Source organism: Camponotus vicinus, unplaced genomic scaffold, assembly GCF_025532165.1.
Source record: "Camponotus vicinus isolate PSW18456_S1 unplaced genomic scaffold, iyCamVici1.0 SCAF_11, whole genome shotgun sequence".
Lineage (NCBI taxonomy): Eukaryota > Metazoa > Arthropoda > Insecta > Hymenoptera > Formicidae > Camponotus > Camponotus vicinus.
In genome coordinates, this window is record NW_028141947.1 from 16964987 (window position 1) to 16982382 (window position 17396).

The window sequence follows — 17396 nt, forward strand, 5'->3', positions numbered from 1 at the left end:
ATAAAGATCGACAGCCGATCAGTGTACGATAGACGTGCACAGATCCGCTGATGAATAGTCAATAATTATAATGGCAATAATAACAACAATAATATAATAAGATAATAATAACAATAATGAGATAAAGATTTGTGAAAAATTACAGAAACAAAGAAAGTAAAGAAACAAATGAACATACCGGTTAACGATGAAAATCAGTGGTTGGAGGATGCCGATATCTGGGCGCAGAACGGAACGACGGTGGGTTTTATTTAATTACTTTTATTTTGTCCCTATTTATGCGTGTCCCTCTCTCGATATTTATCTCGATCACGATTTTAAACGCGTGTGCGTGTTTTTCGTTATATCTTTGTACAATTTTCTCTTATTTTGTCAACAAATTTTTCTATTACGACGCGAGACTCGAGGCGACGATCGCGACGATCGATCTGGAAGCCAGTTTCTGATCGTCAAGCGAGAGCTCCGACATTGAATATCGCGAAAACGCGCGAATCCATAAATCGGATATAATTGCGAGCACTTGACATATAACTCGCGACAGAAAATAAACAAATCTCGCGCGCGACAAACACACCTAGTGTCTCTCTTTCACTCCCACCCCGACCAGCGAAACGTTCTCCCTTTTGTCCCTCTTTCTCTTTTCTCTCTTTGCCGATGTCTCCTCTGCCGATTAAAGAATCTTCAGCTGACGATCTTGTTGCTCACGATACCGCTCTCTCCCTAACGCAATCAACTCCCATTCTCTGTTCACGATCGAATCGTCTTCGAGATATCGCGACGCGTCGATCAGAGGGATCGTCGATCGAGATGGATAAACGATTGGGACACTAAGAAAGTGCTCCTTGCGGCAGGACGAGTCGGGAATACGAAATAACGGAGAATACAAGGTTGAGGATCGAATGAAATTAGAAGATTGGAAGAACACGGAAGTCACTCCTCTGCTTTATCTTCGATAAGCCGATTTCGTCCGGTAAACTTATCTTCCCGCACGACGTTCACGAGATTTTTCCCTGTGTTTTGTTCTTTTTTCGCGATTTTTCGGACGTCGTCAACCGGTGATAACGAACAATGATGTCGTTCGATCGAGACACGTGAACGGGACGAAGCGGTAGGAAATAACTGAATTTTTCGAGAACAACAATAACGACGACGACGACGACGGCGACGACTCCGACGACGATGGCGACGGCGACGATGACTGCAACGGTGATGACTGTGCTTTTGATTACGACGACGAACGATATACCGAACCGAATGTTTTTTTTTCTTTTTTTTTTATGCCGAATTGAAGGGTCAGAAAAATTAGGAGATATGCAAGCAAATAGTAAGAATGTTGCGGGTATAACGGTGTCTACAACGCAATGCCTTTATGTGGTGCGGTAACTAAACTGACGAGGCCGGCCTCCGATGTCGACGGTTGCACCCTCTGGACACCCGCCATCGTCCCCACCGTCTCGGATCGTCGGAGGGAGCGGAAAGAAAGAGGGGATAGACTCAGGGCGAAAAAAATCGCGAAAAAGCTCGATCGAGGGAGATTGGCGGCGATGTACGCAGACGCTGTTGTTGTCGTTAGTCAAAGGTGAAGGAGAAACCGGGAGAGATGCGATCAGTTAGGAAGAAGAGGAGAGAACGGGATGGATGCGAAGAAGTGTGAGGGGACGCGGAGGAATCGGTGATGACGGCAAAAGGGTGGAAATTCGCGCAGACGTAATAGGCGGCCTGCACCCTCCAAATACCGATCGTCGGGGGTTGCTTGGTTGATTATGTGTGCGTCGTATTTCGATGCACATATTTCCAAACATCGCGGTGCAGCTACAGAGAGATTTTTGCAGTCATTATGCGCGCGCGACATCACGGTGATAATTGACGAATCGAGAAAGAGAAGATTATTGATTAAAATGATCGGCCCGGGAATTACGGGAAACAACTCCCCTCCGCGTCGGTCATTGCACGAATAAGTGTAGTTATACGAGGAAGGATAACTGTTCCATCGATCGGTTCATTTTGACGTCTCTCCAAAACTTTAATTTGGCATCGTTATGGGTCGATGTACCTAGTAATATTTTCCAGAATTAAGAATCTTAATTTAGATTCTCAAGCGCAATGCGGTTAACTCTAAACTGAGCTCTGCGAGAATTAATACTTTATATGAGTCATATACTAAATAGAAGAAAGAGAAAGAAATAGAAGGATATACTATCGGAGAAATGTATGAATAATTTAGAAATGTAAATAATCTCTCTCCAAATACAACAGAGTCGCATTTATTTATGGATCGATCGATAATTACAAGAAAATATGGGCCAATGTATAATTTCGTTAATTATTTAGATGGATTTGATATTTTACAAGTCTCAAACATGTTCGTGCAAGGATAAAAAAAGGTTGAAAAGAGATAACAAAAATATAAGAAAATTAAAACAAAATTGAAAGATAAAATGTGATCGAGTGATAAAATTTATACAAATCTTAATTTTCGAAGATAGTACAGTTTTAAGTTAAACAACAACATTATACAGTTTTAATTAAGAAACAACAAATTATAAAAGAGATAAAAAAGAGAGAGGAAAGCTAATCTTTCTCTTTTTTTATTTCTTAAAAAAAGAAAGAGAGAGAGAAGGAAGGGGAGAAAGAAGGGGAAAAAAGATTTCTAAGACAATAGCTATCAACTTTCAAGCTGTCATCGACGATAGAAGATTAAAAAGGGGATAAAAGGGGGAGAGATACATGGGAGTGAACTAGAAGAACGCAAAAATTTCATTTATTTTATTTTCAAATAAATGAACTTTTAAAACACAATGTAATTTCTATCAGCTGCATCATCCATCACACAGACCAATCCCGATCGATCGAGGTGCATTACGATGTCTGATCTTCGCGGGAAGTTGCTATGATTAATATCGCGAGTGCACATGAACTTTTGAACAACTGTACATCGTCTCGATTATGGAGGGGCCAAAAGAGAAAGGGGAAAGATACAGGGAGACGGACAGGGGTGAGAATAGTAGTCGGCGGAAATACGCACGCGCCATGGGGTTCATGAAATGGAGGGGTTGATAGCGAGAGACAGAGAGAAAAGCAGAGAGAGAGAGAGAGAGAAAGGGGGAGGATTGATAAAGGACTGGATAGCGCAAGCGCCAGCCAGGGGGTGAAAAAGCTCGCTCATTTCCTTGGCAAATGGCTTTTCGGTAACGCGAATGCCAAATTTCATCATGCGATGTGAATCCCATATTCTGTTTGATCAAATAAAACTGCACTTCTCAAAGCCTTTTCATTCATGGTGATTTTACGCAAAGCTCTCGATTCGTTCATAAAAAATAAATTTTGAGTGAAATATTTCGAAAAAAATCGAATCTCTTCTATTTTTATATCATTAACTATGAAATTAATATTAAGTTAGGTTTTAATATTATGTCAAATATGTCTGAATGAATCAATCACAAAAAAAAAGACAATTCAATCATAAGTGAATAGTATCACTTTATAAAATTGCATAAACAGATTATGATAAACTTATAGAGGCAAAGGCCTTGCCATTCTATTTTTATGTTAAAACTTTATGCATTATCGAGTTAATATCAAGTAGTTTGAATTCAGCATAATATATAGAAATAAAAAAAAACACATGCGAAGAGCGAACGTGCTTATCTCGTGACAGCAATCTCATCTGCGATCAGCAACCGTGAATAATAGTGCTAATATATAAGGCCTACCGATCGATTTTCTTAGGTGTGTGGGCTTATTTGTCTCTGTTCTATTACGCATGACGTTCGTTTATACGAACAGTGTGACAAACGATTTTTTAATGAGTCATGTCATGGATAGAGGCGAGAGAATCGATAAATATCAGGCGCGATATGTACTAATTGGTTTCGTCTGCGTCACATTGCATGTACATTTTGATATTACGAAATACGAGAGATAAACGAAACGATGCGTGGAGCAAAGAAATCGCCACGGCGGAACAAAGAGAAAGGGAGAAAGAAAGAGAGTCACAGGGGAGAGGCAAAAAGGGACAAGGGAGACAAGGGGTGTAATCTAATGGTAAATAGCACGTATGCATATAAGGGTCAGTCGAAGTGCGTCCCAATGGCGTAGGAAACTGAATACTAGTTATCAATGTATTTGAAATGGACAATTTTTGTAAAGTCTCAGCTCTGTCTTATGATACAATAAAAAATATAGAGACATAATAAACACTAAACATAAAACTTCACTTATAAAATAAGTAATATTCAATCTCTTATAATTAGATGCTAATGAGAACTTTAATTTTATAATAAAAGAGAAAGATATATTTAAAAGGGATTATAATACATTTTTCAAAAGATTTTATGAATTTATATTATTATAATAATAAACTATATATATTATGTACATTTCAAAGGATTACGTGCTGTTAATTTATATTATTATAATAATGATCTATTATTATATAATATTTTATGCACGCGTTTTAAAATTATGCAAAAAATCTGGCGGTGAATTTAATATTTAACGCAACTGCTCTTTCGTGTACGCTATTACATTAAATAACTAATTATTCATTTTTCAAATTTACATATTTATGCATATATTAAGAGAACGATGCTGAAAATCTCGGCATAATTATCAACTGAAAACATATAACGAGACGATCGTGATAGCGAAGAAACCATTTATTCTCGTCTCAATCCCTCTCAACATATTTTGCGACAATTATAATTTCAGGAAATAATTTGTCAAGAGATATCGTTATACATTACAATTGTCCGTGACAGATATCCAGTATATTCGCTCATAAAACTCGTCGATCGCCGGCAATCGATTGACGGTCGCACCCACCCCGCGGGTCTTAATCGTCAAAGGAGTCTAGACACCTTCCAGAGGAGGTCGCATAAATTCCGCGAGAGGACGACGTGGCAGATAATTTACGGGCGCGCTTGTCCTCTTTGTGCTTCCGAATGTCCTAGGGAAACCGACGCGCCCATTCCACCCCGAACGCGTCCCCTTCCTACGCCACTGGGAGGGTAGACCGAGGGGTGCCAGCGTCAGACGGGGCCGCCGGCCGGGGTTCGGAGGGTGGGGGGAAGGGGGAATTCGGAGGGGGTCTTTCGAATATCGATCTCCCCGCGCGTTCTCCCAGTCATTCACTCTCTCTTCCGTGCAGCGCCATATCCCTCTCACCACCCGGTTCGCGCGCACCCAGCACTCTCCCGGAGAGTGGAAGGGGATGCGAAACAGGCGGAAGGGAGGGAGCGCCGAGGGGAGCTTCGCCCGGCGGTCCCAGCCAAAGCCCGGAGGAGGAGGGCATTCACCAGGGAATACGCCGCCACCAACTATTACCACTACTACTACCACCACTAACCGACATCCAGAAAAATGTCCTCGGGAAATTGGTTTATCGGATCTTGCAGCGGGAATTACCCCTCTCGCCTCCCCACCCTTCGCCTCTCCATGCTATCTAATTTGCATTCTATCTTTGGAAATTCGTTACATCGTAGCCTCCTTCGCGGCTATCTAAATTCGCAGAGGAAACGAAAACGAAGTAGAAAAATATAGATCAGCCGACGTTTTTGGAATTTTTCAAAAGCTTTATTGTACAAATATCAGTTTTTGTATTGTTTAAATAAATTTTTGTACCCTTAATTTTGTTGCAAATTATTTCTTTTATGTTTTTTATAATAATTGTAAGTTTCTTTCTTCCTCCGTAATCATTAATTCAAAGTTGTGTAATTGTAAATTGTTTTATGATACGCTAAATACATGATATAATGTATTATCTTATCTCTTTATTATACGAATTTATTATTAATAATAGTTTCTATGTTCTATTTATAATTCGACATGCTATTCTCGAATTTTGACATCAGTAACAAAAATCATAGTTATTCTCTTTATCATATTATTCTTTTATTTTACCAAATTTCCGCGTAATTCCCTGCAAAAGGAGAATGTCCTGTGCGTCTTAATTCATTTATCAAGCGCAAATTTGTCGCGCAGCAAACGGAGAAGTGAATAAGCGACGTCGACATCTCGTTTGCGAAATTATTCGCGGAAATGTCACCCCGGAGCGCTCGAAGAGAATCGTTACCCTTCGCCCCCCACGCTCCCCGTCCACCCTTTTCCGTCGCTTCGCTGCCCGGATCATCCCTCTCCTGGAGTAGAGCTTGCCCTGGGATAGGATGGATGGTTGCACCTTACGGCACGGGTGATGCACGCGCATTTAACGGATGTGAAACATTGCGTGGACTCTAGAGCGAGGCTGCGTGTTACACGAGTGCCGCACAAAGGTAGTTTACATGTATATTTATGTGTAATCTTGTCCTCTCTCGGCGTATTTTTGTAACAATCGAATTTCATGCGCGCAAATTATATATCGACCCCCCCCCCCCCCATCTCGTCTCCGCCCGCCTCATCCAGACGTTACATAAGCACGCCAAATTGCGAAATTACAGACAGGTCGGAGAAGCGACGAGATTACGGATCGGAAATGACGTGACTGGCTGCTAACTAGCATCTGATTTAACGGCTGTAAAACTGTAATTTTCTAGGTAACGAGCTGATTAACATTTTAATTGAACGCTGGTAAAGATAATTACGCGCGAAAAGTAAAAAGTCTTCTCATTAATATATTTTTAAATTAAAAAGTCTATATTGGAATTAATTTCCAATTAATCTGCGTCATTAAGAAAGAGAGTGTTTCATAAATTTCAGGTGCTAATTTTTATTGCTTAAAGGACAAAGCTAAATCGAAAATACCGTCTTCTAGCATTCTAAATGTTTGCGTTTCCAGGCTATTTACAATGGAGATAATTTTCTGTTTTATAAAATAAATTAAATAAAATACGAAAATATACGTTATGCATCAGATCGCGAGTTAAACCTGCTTGAATTTTCATTTTCCCGTCTAGACAAGTTTATTTCATCTGCCAGCTTATCTGGAACATTGCGGTTCAAGATAATCGCGTTGCTCAAGACGTATACATATCGATTCAACAAACCAAGGAAACCAGAATGGACTCGGCGACGCAGTCGCCCAGTAAAGTCGTGGTCTGGGTGGTCCAGTCTGAAGCAAGTCCTACCGATCAGGTCCTGCCGACATGTCCGAAGAAACCGGTACGTACATATTATATCATGTGTCCTTCGCGATCGTCCTCGAACCGACTTGCGAGACCCGGATTGTGATTGCGCTATCGCAGACACGCGGGACGTATCCGTTCTCGATGAATTTCGCTCGCGATCCGTCAAATCGATTGAATCCGCTGTTCGAGGGATCACGCGAGGATTATCACGCGCTCGCCGATTGCACCCTGACATTTCCCATTTCGCACCACTGTCGGCTCGAAACTCCGTCTGGGAAAGCGACGTCACGTACGCGAGCACCGGTTGTCAATCACTCGGTCGGACAAGGTTGGCTCTAGCAACATCAACAATCGACGTATTTTTGAGCCGTCTCTTTCACACACACGTAAAAGTAAAAGCCGAAAGTTTCGTCAGTTAATCGAACGCGCTTTACATGCTGATGAAGTGTACGAAAGTTATGCTGCGAATCGCGAAATCGTATCTTGAAGTCATATTCCGGTAAGTAAATAAAGTTTAATTTTTCTTATATATATTGTTATATTTTCTCTCTCGTGATCTTTTTAAATAGCAATGAACAAATGATACTGAAACAAATGATGTTCATCCTTATCCCTTGAATCTGAAATTACGGTTGTAATTAATTATTTATTAAGAGTTAATTATTGCAAGATAAATTACTATGTCACCAAATTAAAAATTACTGTGATTCATATCATAGAAACTGCTAAGATAATCTAGCACCATGAGAATTCCGCGATTATTTATGGAGTAAAATCATAGGCGTCTATCGAATTTTAATTCACGACGATTCCGTACATAGCAATTAAATAGCAATTAAAATGGATTTAATTGAACGCGAAAAATGGTCCTCGTTATTTTTTGATGCAATAGAAATTGTCGAATTTTTAACGCGAATTCGTCGAATATTATTCGCATATTATTTTACATTTTCCATTTTTAACTTTTATTTAATTGAATAAACTTGAATAACCTTTAATTTGAACTTTTCGAACATTGTTTGAACTTTTCGAACATTGTTAGTCGCTATTCGTTTAAAAAATTTTACGATATATTTTGAATATAATCGCAATGAAACATAGTGTAGTCCTTCTTTTATCCCGGTAAATTAAAAAAAAATCTCACTCGACTTTTTAATACGTGTACGTGGAAGATGCGTATAGTTGATGAAAATATTACAGCGTTTAGTTCTTGCAAATAATTTAGAGTAATATAAGTAATAAGAATGTAATAATATTCAATTTAGATATATGAAATAGCGTTCATTTATTAAATTATTTAATTTCTCGAACATATTTATTACGAAACTGTAAGAGCAAATAGTTTCTAAATGCAATTATATTGAGAAGTTTATAGAATCACAGTTGAACTAGTTATAAATAATTATTATCTAATTTACTAAAACTTGTCATTTCGAGATTTAAATTCCAATTTATTAAAACTTGTCATTTTGAGATTTAGATTCCACATATAGAGAGAAAATCTTATAGATTCCCTTAGATTATCTTCGAGTTTTATAAATATAAATATAAATATAAGTTTATTTTTAATGAAAGAGCCTATTTATATGCATTTCTTCAATTAAAATAAAATTTTCTTATCGATTTTTCAAGTTCTAGCACTCTGCGAAACACTGAACTATTTAAAAATTAATATTTATTTGAATTTATTAAGAAAATATTAATTAGAAAGTTTATTATTGTTATTATTATTTATTTATTAGAAAAATTTATTAAAAATAGTATTTATTGGAATTCACAATATATATTAATGAATTAAGATAAACTCTCCTTAAAGCATTACACGAGTAATTATCTCGAATATTACATGCTGCGAGACGTTACTATTTGATAAAGTATTCAATGTTTCTTGAAAAAATATGATGTGTAACCTTTTATTTCCGTACGCTGAATTATTGATGATCTAGCTATAGCATCTTGATGTAAAGCTAGTATACCCTTTCCGCTTGTGGCAAAGGAACATAATGCTTTTAGTCACAAAGTGCGACATTTATGTTATCAGATGCGATGGAAATAGATATCGAGTGATCTGAATTTAGATCTGTGTATTGCCATATAGAATAGGCTATATATTTCTATGATAAGAAGTGCGATAAAAAGTCGATTCTCAATGGAACTTGTCTTGTATATTATATTAGACGACAGAATGACAGAAATATCCCGAATCTCTTTGTCATTCTCTCCTTCTTTAAGCTTTCCGTTTCTGTATGAGACAATATTTTTTTCTTGAATTGTAAAAATATTCATGGGATAATTGTATCATCTTTAAATAATTTAACTGAATCGCGAAAAAAGAAAATTTTATCATTTAACGATATTAATATTATTAGTTTTTGAATAATTATTAACATATCTCATTAAAGGGACAAGAAACGTTTATCAAATAATTATATAGGTGAGGAAACTTATTTGAATATGTAACTTTTATTAAAAAAAAAATTTATTCGATAAAGTTTTTTAGGTAAGTAACATTAATAACAAAAAGTTTTAAGTAACTTCTGCAATATCATGGTCTCTTATCTACAATTAGTCAACTTTTGGGTATCGGGGTAACATGAGTACACCGTTTTATTCTATTTGCCAATTCTATAAAACTATCGCGATTTTCACCAAGCCTCAATCACGCTCTCCTCTAATCTCGGTTCATCTATAATCGAATCAATCAGAGAGTCATGCTAAAACTCCCGCAGAGATCTCGTGACCGCAAATGAGTTTTCCCGGTTTATAATCGAAGCTTCGAATCGTGGGCGAAAGAAGAGGGCAACGGGGAGCTGTCGAGAGATCGCACGTACGAGATCTTTGACGCTTGGCAGCCACGCGAGTTTCCTGCGAACCGATTCCCATTTCTCTTGCATTGAGTTGGCTCGTTCACGCGAGACTCGCGAACCGGGAGATTCTGCACGAAGGCGTGCGAAACGCGGGGAATCCGCTCTTATCACGTAGGCGGTAACACCTACCAACTATAGTGTAAAGCTGATCGTCTTGCACGAAGCCGTCAGTGCTTCATCTTCCGCCCGATAGGTCAGAGTGTCGTTTGCTTCATGTTTGCTCTAATCTGAGAGACGTCATTCATTAATAGTGCCGGACCAACGTATCGTTTCGAGTTTCATTTGAGAAGTCATGGCCTTCTCTTGCGAAGGACGAGACCCTCTGGAGCATACCAGTCTTTATCAGCGCGCGGGTTAGATATCTTTGCCGTTCACACACTCTACGAATCGCGTTTCGATAATATTTCACCGTTCGTAAAATTTATACTTTAAAAATTGCAAGTCGATAACGTGTGCGTTTAATCGATACGGTCGTGAAATGATAACGCGTCATTATCAACATTATTATCTATATTTTTCCTCGGAATTATCGTGACTGCAAAGTCTAATATATCGTCATATTTTAGGTTTATCTTTTCGTTTAATTACATTTAATTTACTGGACCGATGCTCTTGTAGAAAGCGAGGATAGCGATGCCGAGGGTGGTCTAGGTAACGTGAACAAGATGGTGATGCGACCACCTGAGCATAGCGGAAAAGCTAAGAAGGGACACATCTGTTTCGACGCCACCTTCGAGACCGGTAATCTCGGTAGAGTGGACTTGATCTCCGAATTCGAGTACGATCTTTTCATCAGACCTGACACCTGCGGACCCAAGTTACGTCTATGGTTCAATTTCACCGTAGACAATGTGAAGGCGGATCAACGAGTGATCTTCAACATTGTGAATATCTCGAAGAGCGCGAATCTCTTTCGGCAAGGAATGACGCCGTTAATGAAGAGCAGTAGTAAACCGAAATGGCAAAGGATACCGCGAGAACAGGTGAAATTTTGAAAAGTCAATAATATATTGTTTCTATGAGAAAGAGAGAGAGATTTATAAATTTTAAATTGAACGTTGTGTTACTTATAAAATTTTCAAGCATCGACAAAGAATAATACTTTAATTTGTCTCAGCGATAAATAAAAATTCTTAATTAAAAGTTTAAAAGAATGTCAATTTTAATAAATTTTTTCATCAAGTACCAAATCATATACTAAATTTGCGATTATATACAATATGCAGATGCATATCTACATCTCTGAGGCAAATTTACATCGCGCGATTGACATAGACGTTCCAATTTATTGGCAATATTGCCGGTTTAAATCTAGAGAAACTGTGTCAGAGCGAATTCCAATATCCAATTACTTCATCAAGTACCAATAGTCTTTTAAATTAGAATTATCGGTATCATAAATCGATCGACGATTACTATCGCTGACGTGATTGATTGCTATTATAAATTTAATCAAGATATTCTTATATAAGAATTCTTGTATAAAAAAAAAAAAAATAATGTGAATAATATTCTCACATCATAACATAATCTAAAAATAAATTCTCATCATTTACAATAAATTAGCATTTAATTATATCTTACATAATTCTATTTCTCATGTCAGATTAATCGAGAAGTGCGCGATTACTAATCTATGCGCGATTCATATACAAATGATTGTCTTGAAAACACAGTTAATGATTGACTAGTAATGATTTGTCAACTATTATAAAATATAATGTAAAATATAATTAAATTAACTATTTTAAAATATAATGTAAGATATTATTAAATAACTATTTTAAAATATAATGTAAGGTGCGATTCTACGAAGATAAATATAAATGCAATTACCTTTACAAATAATTAACAAAAATTGCTTGTGCTCCACTGATGCTTGAGTCTCTCTCGATGTCCTCCTGATGTCCTCTTTTCTTGTTCTTTGCTGCTCTTTCATGGCACAACACTCACTCGCGAAAACACTTAATTACAATCGCACGCGCACTAATCATCAAAATCGACAATGCTGTGTTATTTTATATAACATTCCTAATGTTATAATCACACACGATCTATACTTTATTTTATATCGCGACAGAAAAATGCGAAAATCATAGTATACGATACGCTGGGCGTTGAAAATTACGATACGTAATTGATGATAATTAAAATACGCAGTTAAATAAAACTGTATTAATTAAACGTATCATGATGTCGCTCGATTTTAGAATCGATTATGTTGATAAAAATTATTTTGTTGATAAAAAAAACCATTTTATTAATAATAGAAAAATCCGGGAATTTATAACTTTATTACGCGATACATGCGAGTTAATGACCAGTAAAAACATAATAATCGCGAAAATTAATTAATCGCGCGGATTAATAATCGCTAATTGTAACAACTGAAGCGAATATTCGCGTTTGACATCTTTTAATACTTGTCGCGATCGTATTTCTAGAAATAATACGACGACATACACGAAACGCTTCGCGGAGTTTGCTTCGAGTGTCACCGTTGACTGACAGCAAGATTATGATATGTAAACAACAATGTTCTACACGTCGCCAAGTATTAGCCCGCTATTATTTACATACTTGTAGAGGGGGAAATTTTATCACCCGTACGATAAGACTGTAGCAGAAAAATATTATGATCGTATTATCTCTCCTAAAACGCAATAATATATTTCCGAACTACTAAAGGTCATCATATCTGATGTTATATTGTGTGATTGATAAACTTTTTCGATTATTATATCTCTAGCTTTAACTCGTGTAGTATCGCGCACTCTTAGGATAAAATTGGTCATATTATTTTCAGATTTTTCAATCATATTAAAGAATATCGCGAATATGTATAAAATTCGATTATTATTATGACATATTTATTAACTTATATATTTATTTATTTATATTATTATAAAAGATAGTAAAATTATTATTAAAAATGTGTGTATATATTATCTATTGGTAGGTAGAGAACATTGTGTGAATTTTCAATGCCAAGCGAATCGCAACTTTACGATTTTTACATTTTTCTATTACAATATAAAATAAAGTGCACGTCGTATATGATTAACGTTAGAAATGCTACGTAAAATATCGTACATTCATTGTATTCTAATGATTAGTGAATGCGTAATTGTAATTAATGTTATTTTTGCAAATGAGTGTTATGAGTATTATGAAGGAGTAGCAAAGACAAACAAGAAAATAGGAAAAGAGGCGATCAGGAAAGATCAGGCGATAATGGAAAACATGAGGTGAACAATTTTATTTATTGTTTATTATTTTATTAGCTATAAAATTAATTGTCCAGTTCTATCTTTCAAATAATATCTTTACATTTTGAAATGTAAGAATTAAGAATCAATAACAAATTATTTTTAGATGATCGCTCATCTGTGAATCGGACAGTCCAGAATTCTTCGATTTTGCTTTTTTTATTTTTATTAATGTTATAATGAATTTTCGAATTAATTATTCTCGAAACATATCAATACTGAATTTAATACTTGCAAAATAAATTCAAGAAATAATTGATAATTTGCTTTACGAATATTAACTTCACACAGAAGTGGTATTTTAAATAATTAATTCAGAGAATAGTTTTAATATCAAAATCAAAAGAACTAAAAAATTTTTTTCATTCTTATAAATTAGCATCATACTCGACTCGTTTTTTTTATATTAAATAATAAATATATACTTCGAGGGAAATTTTAACATTAAAATCGAAAGAAGTTTACATTAATGTTTACTCTTGTCATATTTATTCTAGTAATATTGAGGATTGAAGCATTACTTTTTAAATTTATTTTACGACAATTCATTCAAAACGAGATTTCAAATATAATTTGATTTTATATAAATTATTTTTCATAGTTTATTCCAATCTATTTCTTCATGTTACAGGTATTCTACTACAAATCTGCGCAGCATCAGAATCACTACGTATTAAGCTTCGCTTTCGCGTTCGATCGCGAAGATGACGTCTACCAGTTCGCTCTAACATACCCGTATTCGTACAGTCGTTATTTGGGGCATCTCGACAACTTATGCAGCAGATTGTTATATACAAAGAGAGAAACGTTGGCCGAATCAATCCAAAAGAGGAATGTAGAACTCGTGACTATAACCTCCGACTTCGAAGATACGGAACGACCTAGAAAGGTGGTCGTCGTTCTCGCCAGAGTTCATCCCGGCGAATCGCCGTCCTCTTTCGTATGTCAGGGATTGATGGATTTTTTGGTCAGCGCGCATCCCATCGCCCAGATTCTAAGAGAGTATGTGATATTCAAGATAGTGCCGATGTTGAATCCCGATGGCGTCTTTCTCGGAAATTACAGGTACAAATATTCTCGAGAAATAATCGATTTTTATTCATTCGTTTTTAGTAACGTACTTTAATAATTCAATGATGAATTAAACGTCAAATTAGAAACCGAATAATTTTATATAATTTTATATAACGTACATAATATTGTAATTTTATACATATGTAAATAATTTTATATAACTGATGCTTGGTATATTTTATAACCAAATAAATAATTTTATTTAAATTTATTTTTAAATAAAAATATTATTTATTTGGTTAAAAATATTATATATTTTTAAGGAAAATATATTTTATTTTTTATGAAGACTATATCGCAGAACAATAATATATATAATACACTCGATTATTTGATTAAGGTCTACCGTGATGGGATTAGATCTGAATCGATCCTGGAATCACATCTCCGAGTGGATTCATCCTACTCTACTCGCGACTAGATCGATGCTGAAGTCTCTCGATAAGAATTCGCATACACCATTAGATTGCGTGTTGGATCTGCACGCGCATACCAATGCCACGGGTGTCTTTGTCTATGGAAATACGTACGAGGATGTCTACAGGTAACTCTAATCTCGTTTATCGGTGAGTCAAGCAATATTAGGTATTCCATTAAGTCGAATTCGTGACAGAACTATATTATTCTAACGAGAATATGGAAAGTTAATAAATCAATCGAGCTTGTAATCCAATCTGACTCATGGCTGCCAGCCCCTCAGGTACGAGAGACATATCGTCTTGCCGAAATTACTAGCTCAACACGCTGAGGACTACGAACTAGGCAACACCATGTACAATCAAGATCACAATAAAGCTGGAACTGCTCGACGTTATTTGTGCTCTATCTTGAAGGAGCACGTCAACTGTTACAGCATAGAGGTTTCCATGTACGGTTACAATAAAAAAGGGATACCCGGTATAATGCCCTACACAGAAGAAGGATGTATCCTTCATGCATAATCATATAAAGCCCCTATCATTATATATAAAAATATAAAATATGAAAGCAATTGCACAAGCGAATGTTAAAAATAATTATTTTTACGTTTCGTTGAACTTTATTAAGAGTTTCAAATACGGAAAATAGTAATTATACGCGATTTATGTCAAAATTTAGCGTCAATACGGATTCGCTGATATCTAATTATGATATTTAATTAATTAGGAACATGTATCCTTCATGCATAATCATATAAAGCCCCTATCATTATATATAAAAATATAAAATATGAAAGCAATTGCACAAGCGAATGTTAAAAATAATTATTTTTACGTTTCGTTGAACTTTATTAAGAGATTCAAATACGGAAAATAGTAATTATACGCGATTTATGTCAAAATTTAGCGTCAATACGGATTCGCTGATATCTAATTATGATATTTAATTAATTAGGAACATTTAAGGCCTTGACTATCAGAATCGAATACAGATTACAGGCTCGGTCGCAATTTGGCTCGCGTTTTTCTGGAATATTACAAGCTTACTGGACTTATCCCGTCAGGGCTTCCCGATCAGCCGTCGAATAGGCGAACGCGTCAATCTCGGCAGAGACATCGATTTCCAAGAGAGCCTAGACCGAGAACAGTGAGGACTCCAGCGACTTTGCATCTCGCCAGCATTTATGAGTAATTATTTCAACCATACATATACGCATATATATACAGGGTGTTTCTTAATAAATGCGAAAAATTTTAGATGATTCTTTGTCGAAAATTAAGGGGGCTTTTCATATAAACATATATTCCCAAAAATAGGGGTAAAAATTAGGTTTTTATTTTTTTCTCAAATTTGGAACACAAGTTAAAGAAATGAAATTAGGTGGATATTTTCTACTAATAAAAAGGTTATTTATTAATATTTTTTCAGCCTCCCGTATTGTTACAAGGGGATGAAACTAGCAACCCCTATTCAATTTTTTATTAGAACTGTTTAATGTTTATATGAAAAACCCTCCTTAATTTTTGACAAAGAATCTCCTAAAATTTTTCGCGCTTATTAAGAAACACCTTGTATACATACATATTAATTGTAGCATAAAAGTATCGTCTCTATTATAAATTATATTTATATTAAAGACGAAATTAAGAAAATAGATAGAGAGAACGACATTTATTTCAACATTACAATAATCGGCTCTCTTTTGAATATATACAAATAAATAATAGGGAACCAAACAATTTGAATGATCCAAGACAAATTGAGTTATCTAGAAGCAAAAAATCCTTACGTAAAAATGTCAGTTTAAATCTAAGATAGAATGACGCGTATTATTTATCGAGATGCATTAGAAATCGGCTAATCTCAGGACCGAATCGTCAGGTACTTTCGGGAGGAAGCTGAGCCGCTCCCGAGCTCTCGTTACCGATCGATGAGCGGTACGCGGATGGGACAGCAGTCCGGAACTGGAATCGCGAATGAAACTGGAACGGGCGTCGGCAGCGGGTGCAGGGACCGGAGCTACAGGTTCCGGAGCCCCGGGGCACCGCTCGACAAGGTGCAGGCCCTGATGGGGCGTCCCGCCGCCGAGCCGCGACTCACCATTATCGATTTCAATCAGCTGACGCGGGGTGGTTTGGAGCTCGCAGCCACCAAGAACAGATCGACGGTTCCACGCAAAAGCGTCAAGTCGCGCAGATAACGATCGTCTCGCCTCGGACTTGGTCGTTTGTAAGAAGAAATCTCCGCGGCCTGGCAAACTGCGAATTTAAAGTCCTCCGGCGATTCGAATACGCTGCTTTTATTTTCTAGAGACCGGAGTGAGATTAGGAAATTTGCATCTTATATCTTAATAATGACAATATATAAATATAAATATATTGATTTATATAGGTATAAATGGAGATGAACTATTGCATCGAGATTCACGTTACTTTTAGCGACGAAAATAGAAGCAGGCTGTTTGTCGAGAAGAGAAATACATTTCGGAAACTATTTACTTAATTGTCATAATGATTATTATCAATAATTTTCGTTCTTTTATACCAAATAATTTCGAATCTAACAAAATTTAAATAAACGCATTAACGTAGTGTATATGTATTTCTCATAATATACTATATAATTCTCTTTCACGGATGCACATAACAATCAAATTTTCTAAACTTTCTCTTATATTTATATATTCTTATCTTTTTCTTTTT

General features: G+C 36.1%; 2 protein-coding genes across 7 annotated transcripts in view; one reads left to right on the plus strand and one right to left on the minus strand.

Moving 5' to 3' along the window:
• The window catches only part of LOC145962357 (ELAV-like protein 3), a 68657-nt gene that overhangs the window by 47072 nt on the left and 4189 nt on the right, over positions 1-17396 (minus strand). Inside the window, exon 1 of one of the 4 annotated variants that reach the window (XM_083083413.1) lies at positions 11768-11945. The exons of 2 other annotated variants lie outside the window; for them this stretch is intronic. The gene's annotated coding sequence lies outside the window, so the exon portion shown is untranslated. Of the gene's footprint in view, positions 1-178; positions 1707-11767; positions 11946-17396 lie in introns of those variants that run through there. One more of the 4 variants, XM_083083409.1, reaches the window with a different exon arrangement.
• LOC145962353 (cytosolic carboxypeptidase 6) lies at positions 7027-17350 on the plus strand. Of its 3 annotated transcripts, none has more exons than XM_083083395.1 (7): positions 7027-7098; positions 10550-10914; positions 13832-14265; positions 14615-14818; positions 14975-15198; positions 15686-15881; positions 16576-17350. In XM_083083395.1, exons 1-7 carry the CDS (start codon positions 7083-7085, stop codon positions 16892-16894), a joined length of 1758 nt encoding a protein of 585 aa, XP_082939521.1. In that variant the 5' UTR covers positions 7027-7082; the 3' UTR covers positions 16895-17350. The 3 variants fall into 3 exon arrangements, with proteins under 3 accessions (XP_082939521.1, XP_082939523.1, XP_082939520.1); XM_083083397.1 differs by lacking the exon at positions 7027-7098 and adding an exon at positions 7299-7563; XM_083083394.1 differs by lacking the exon at positions 7027-7098 and adding an exon at positions 10125-10284.

Excerpts from the sequence above, each read along its gene's own strand:
- LOC145962353 (XM_083083394.1), top strand. The coding sequence starts at position 10,224 with ATGGCCTTCTCTTGCGAAGGACGAGACCCTCTGGAGCATACCAGTCTT. Across the intron at positions 10,285-10,549 it reads CAGTCTTTATCAGCGCGCGG|AAAGCGAGGATAGCGATGCC; the intron begins GTTAGATATCTT and ends ATGCTCTTGTAG. Across the intron at positions 14,266-14,614 it reads GTCTTTCTCGGAAATTACAG|GTCTACCGTGATGGGATTAG; the intron begins GTACAAATATTC and ends TATTTGATTAAG.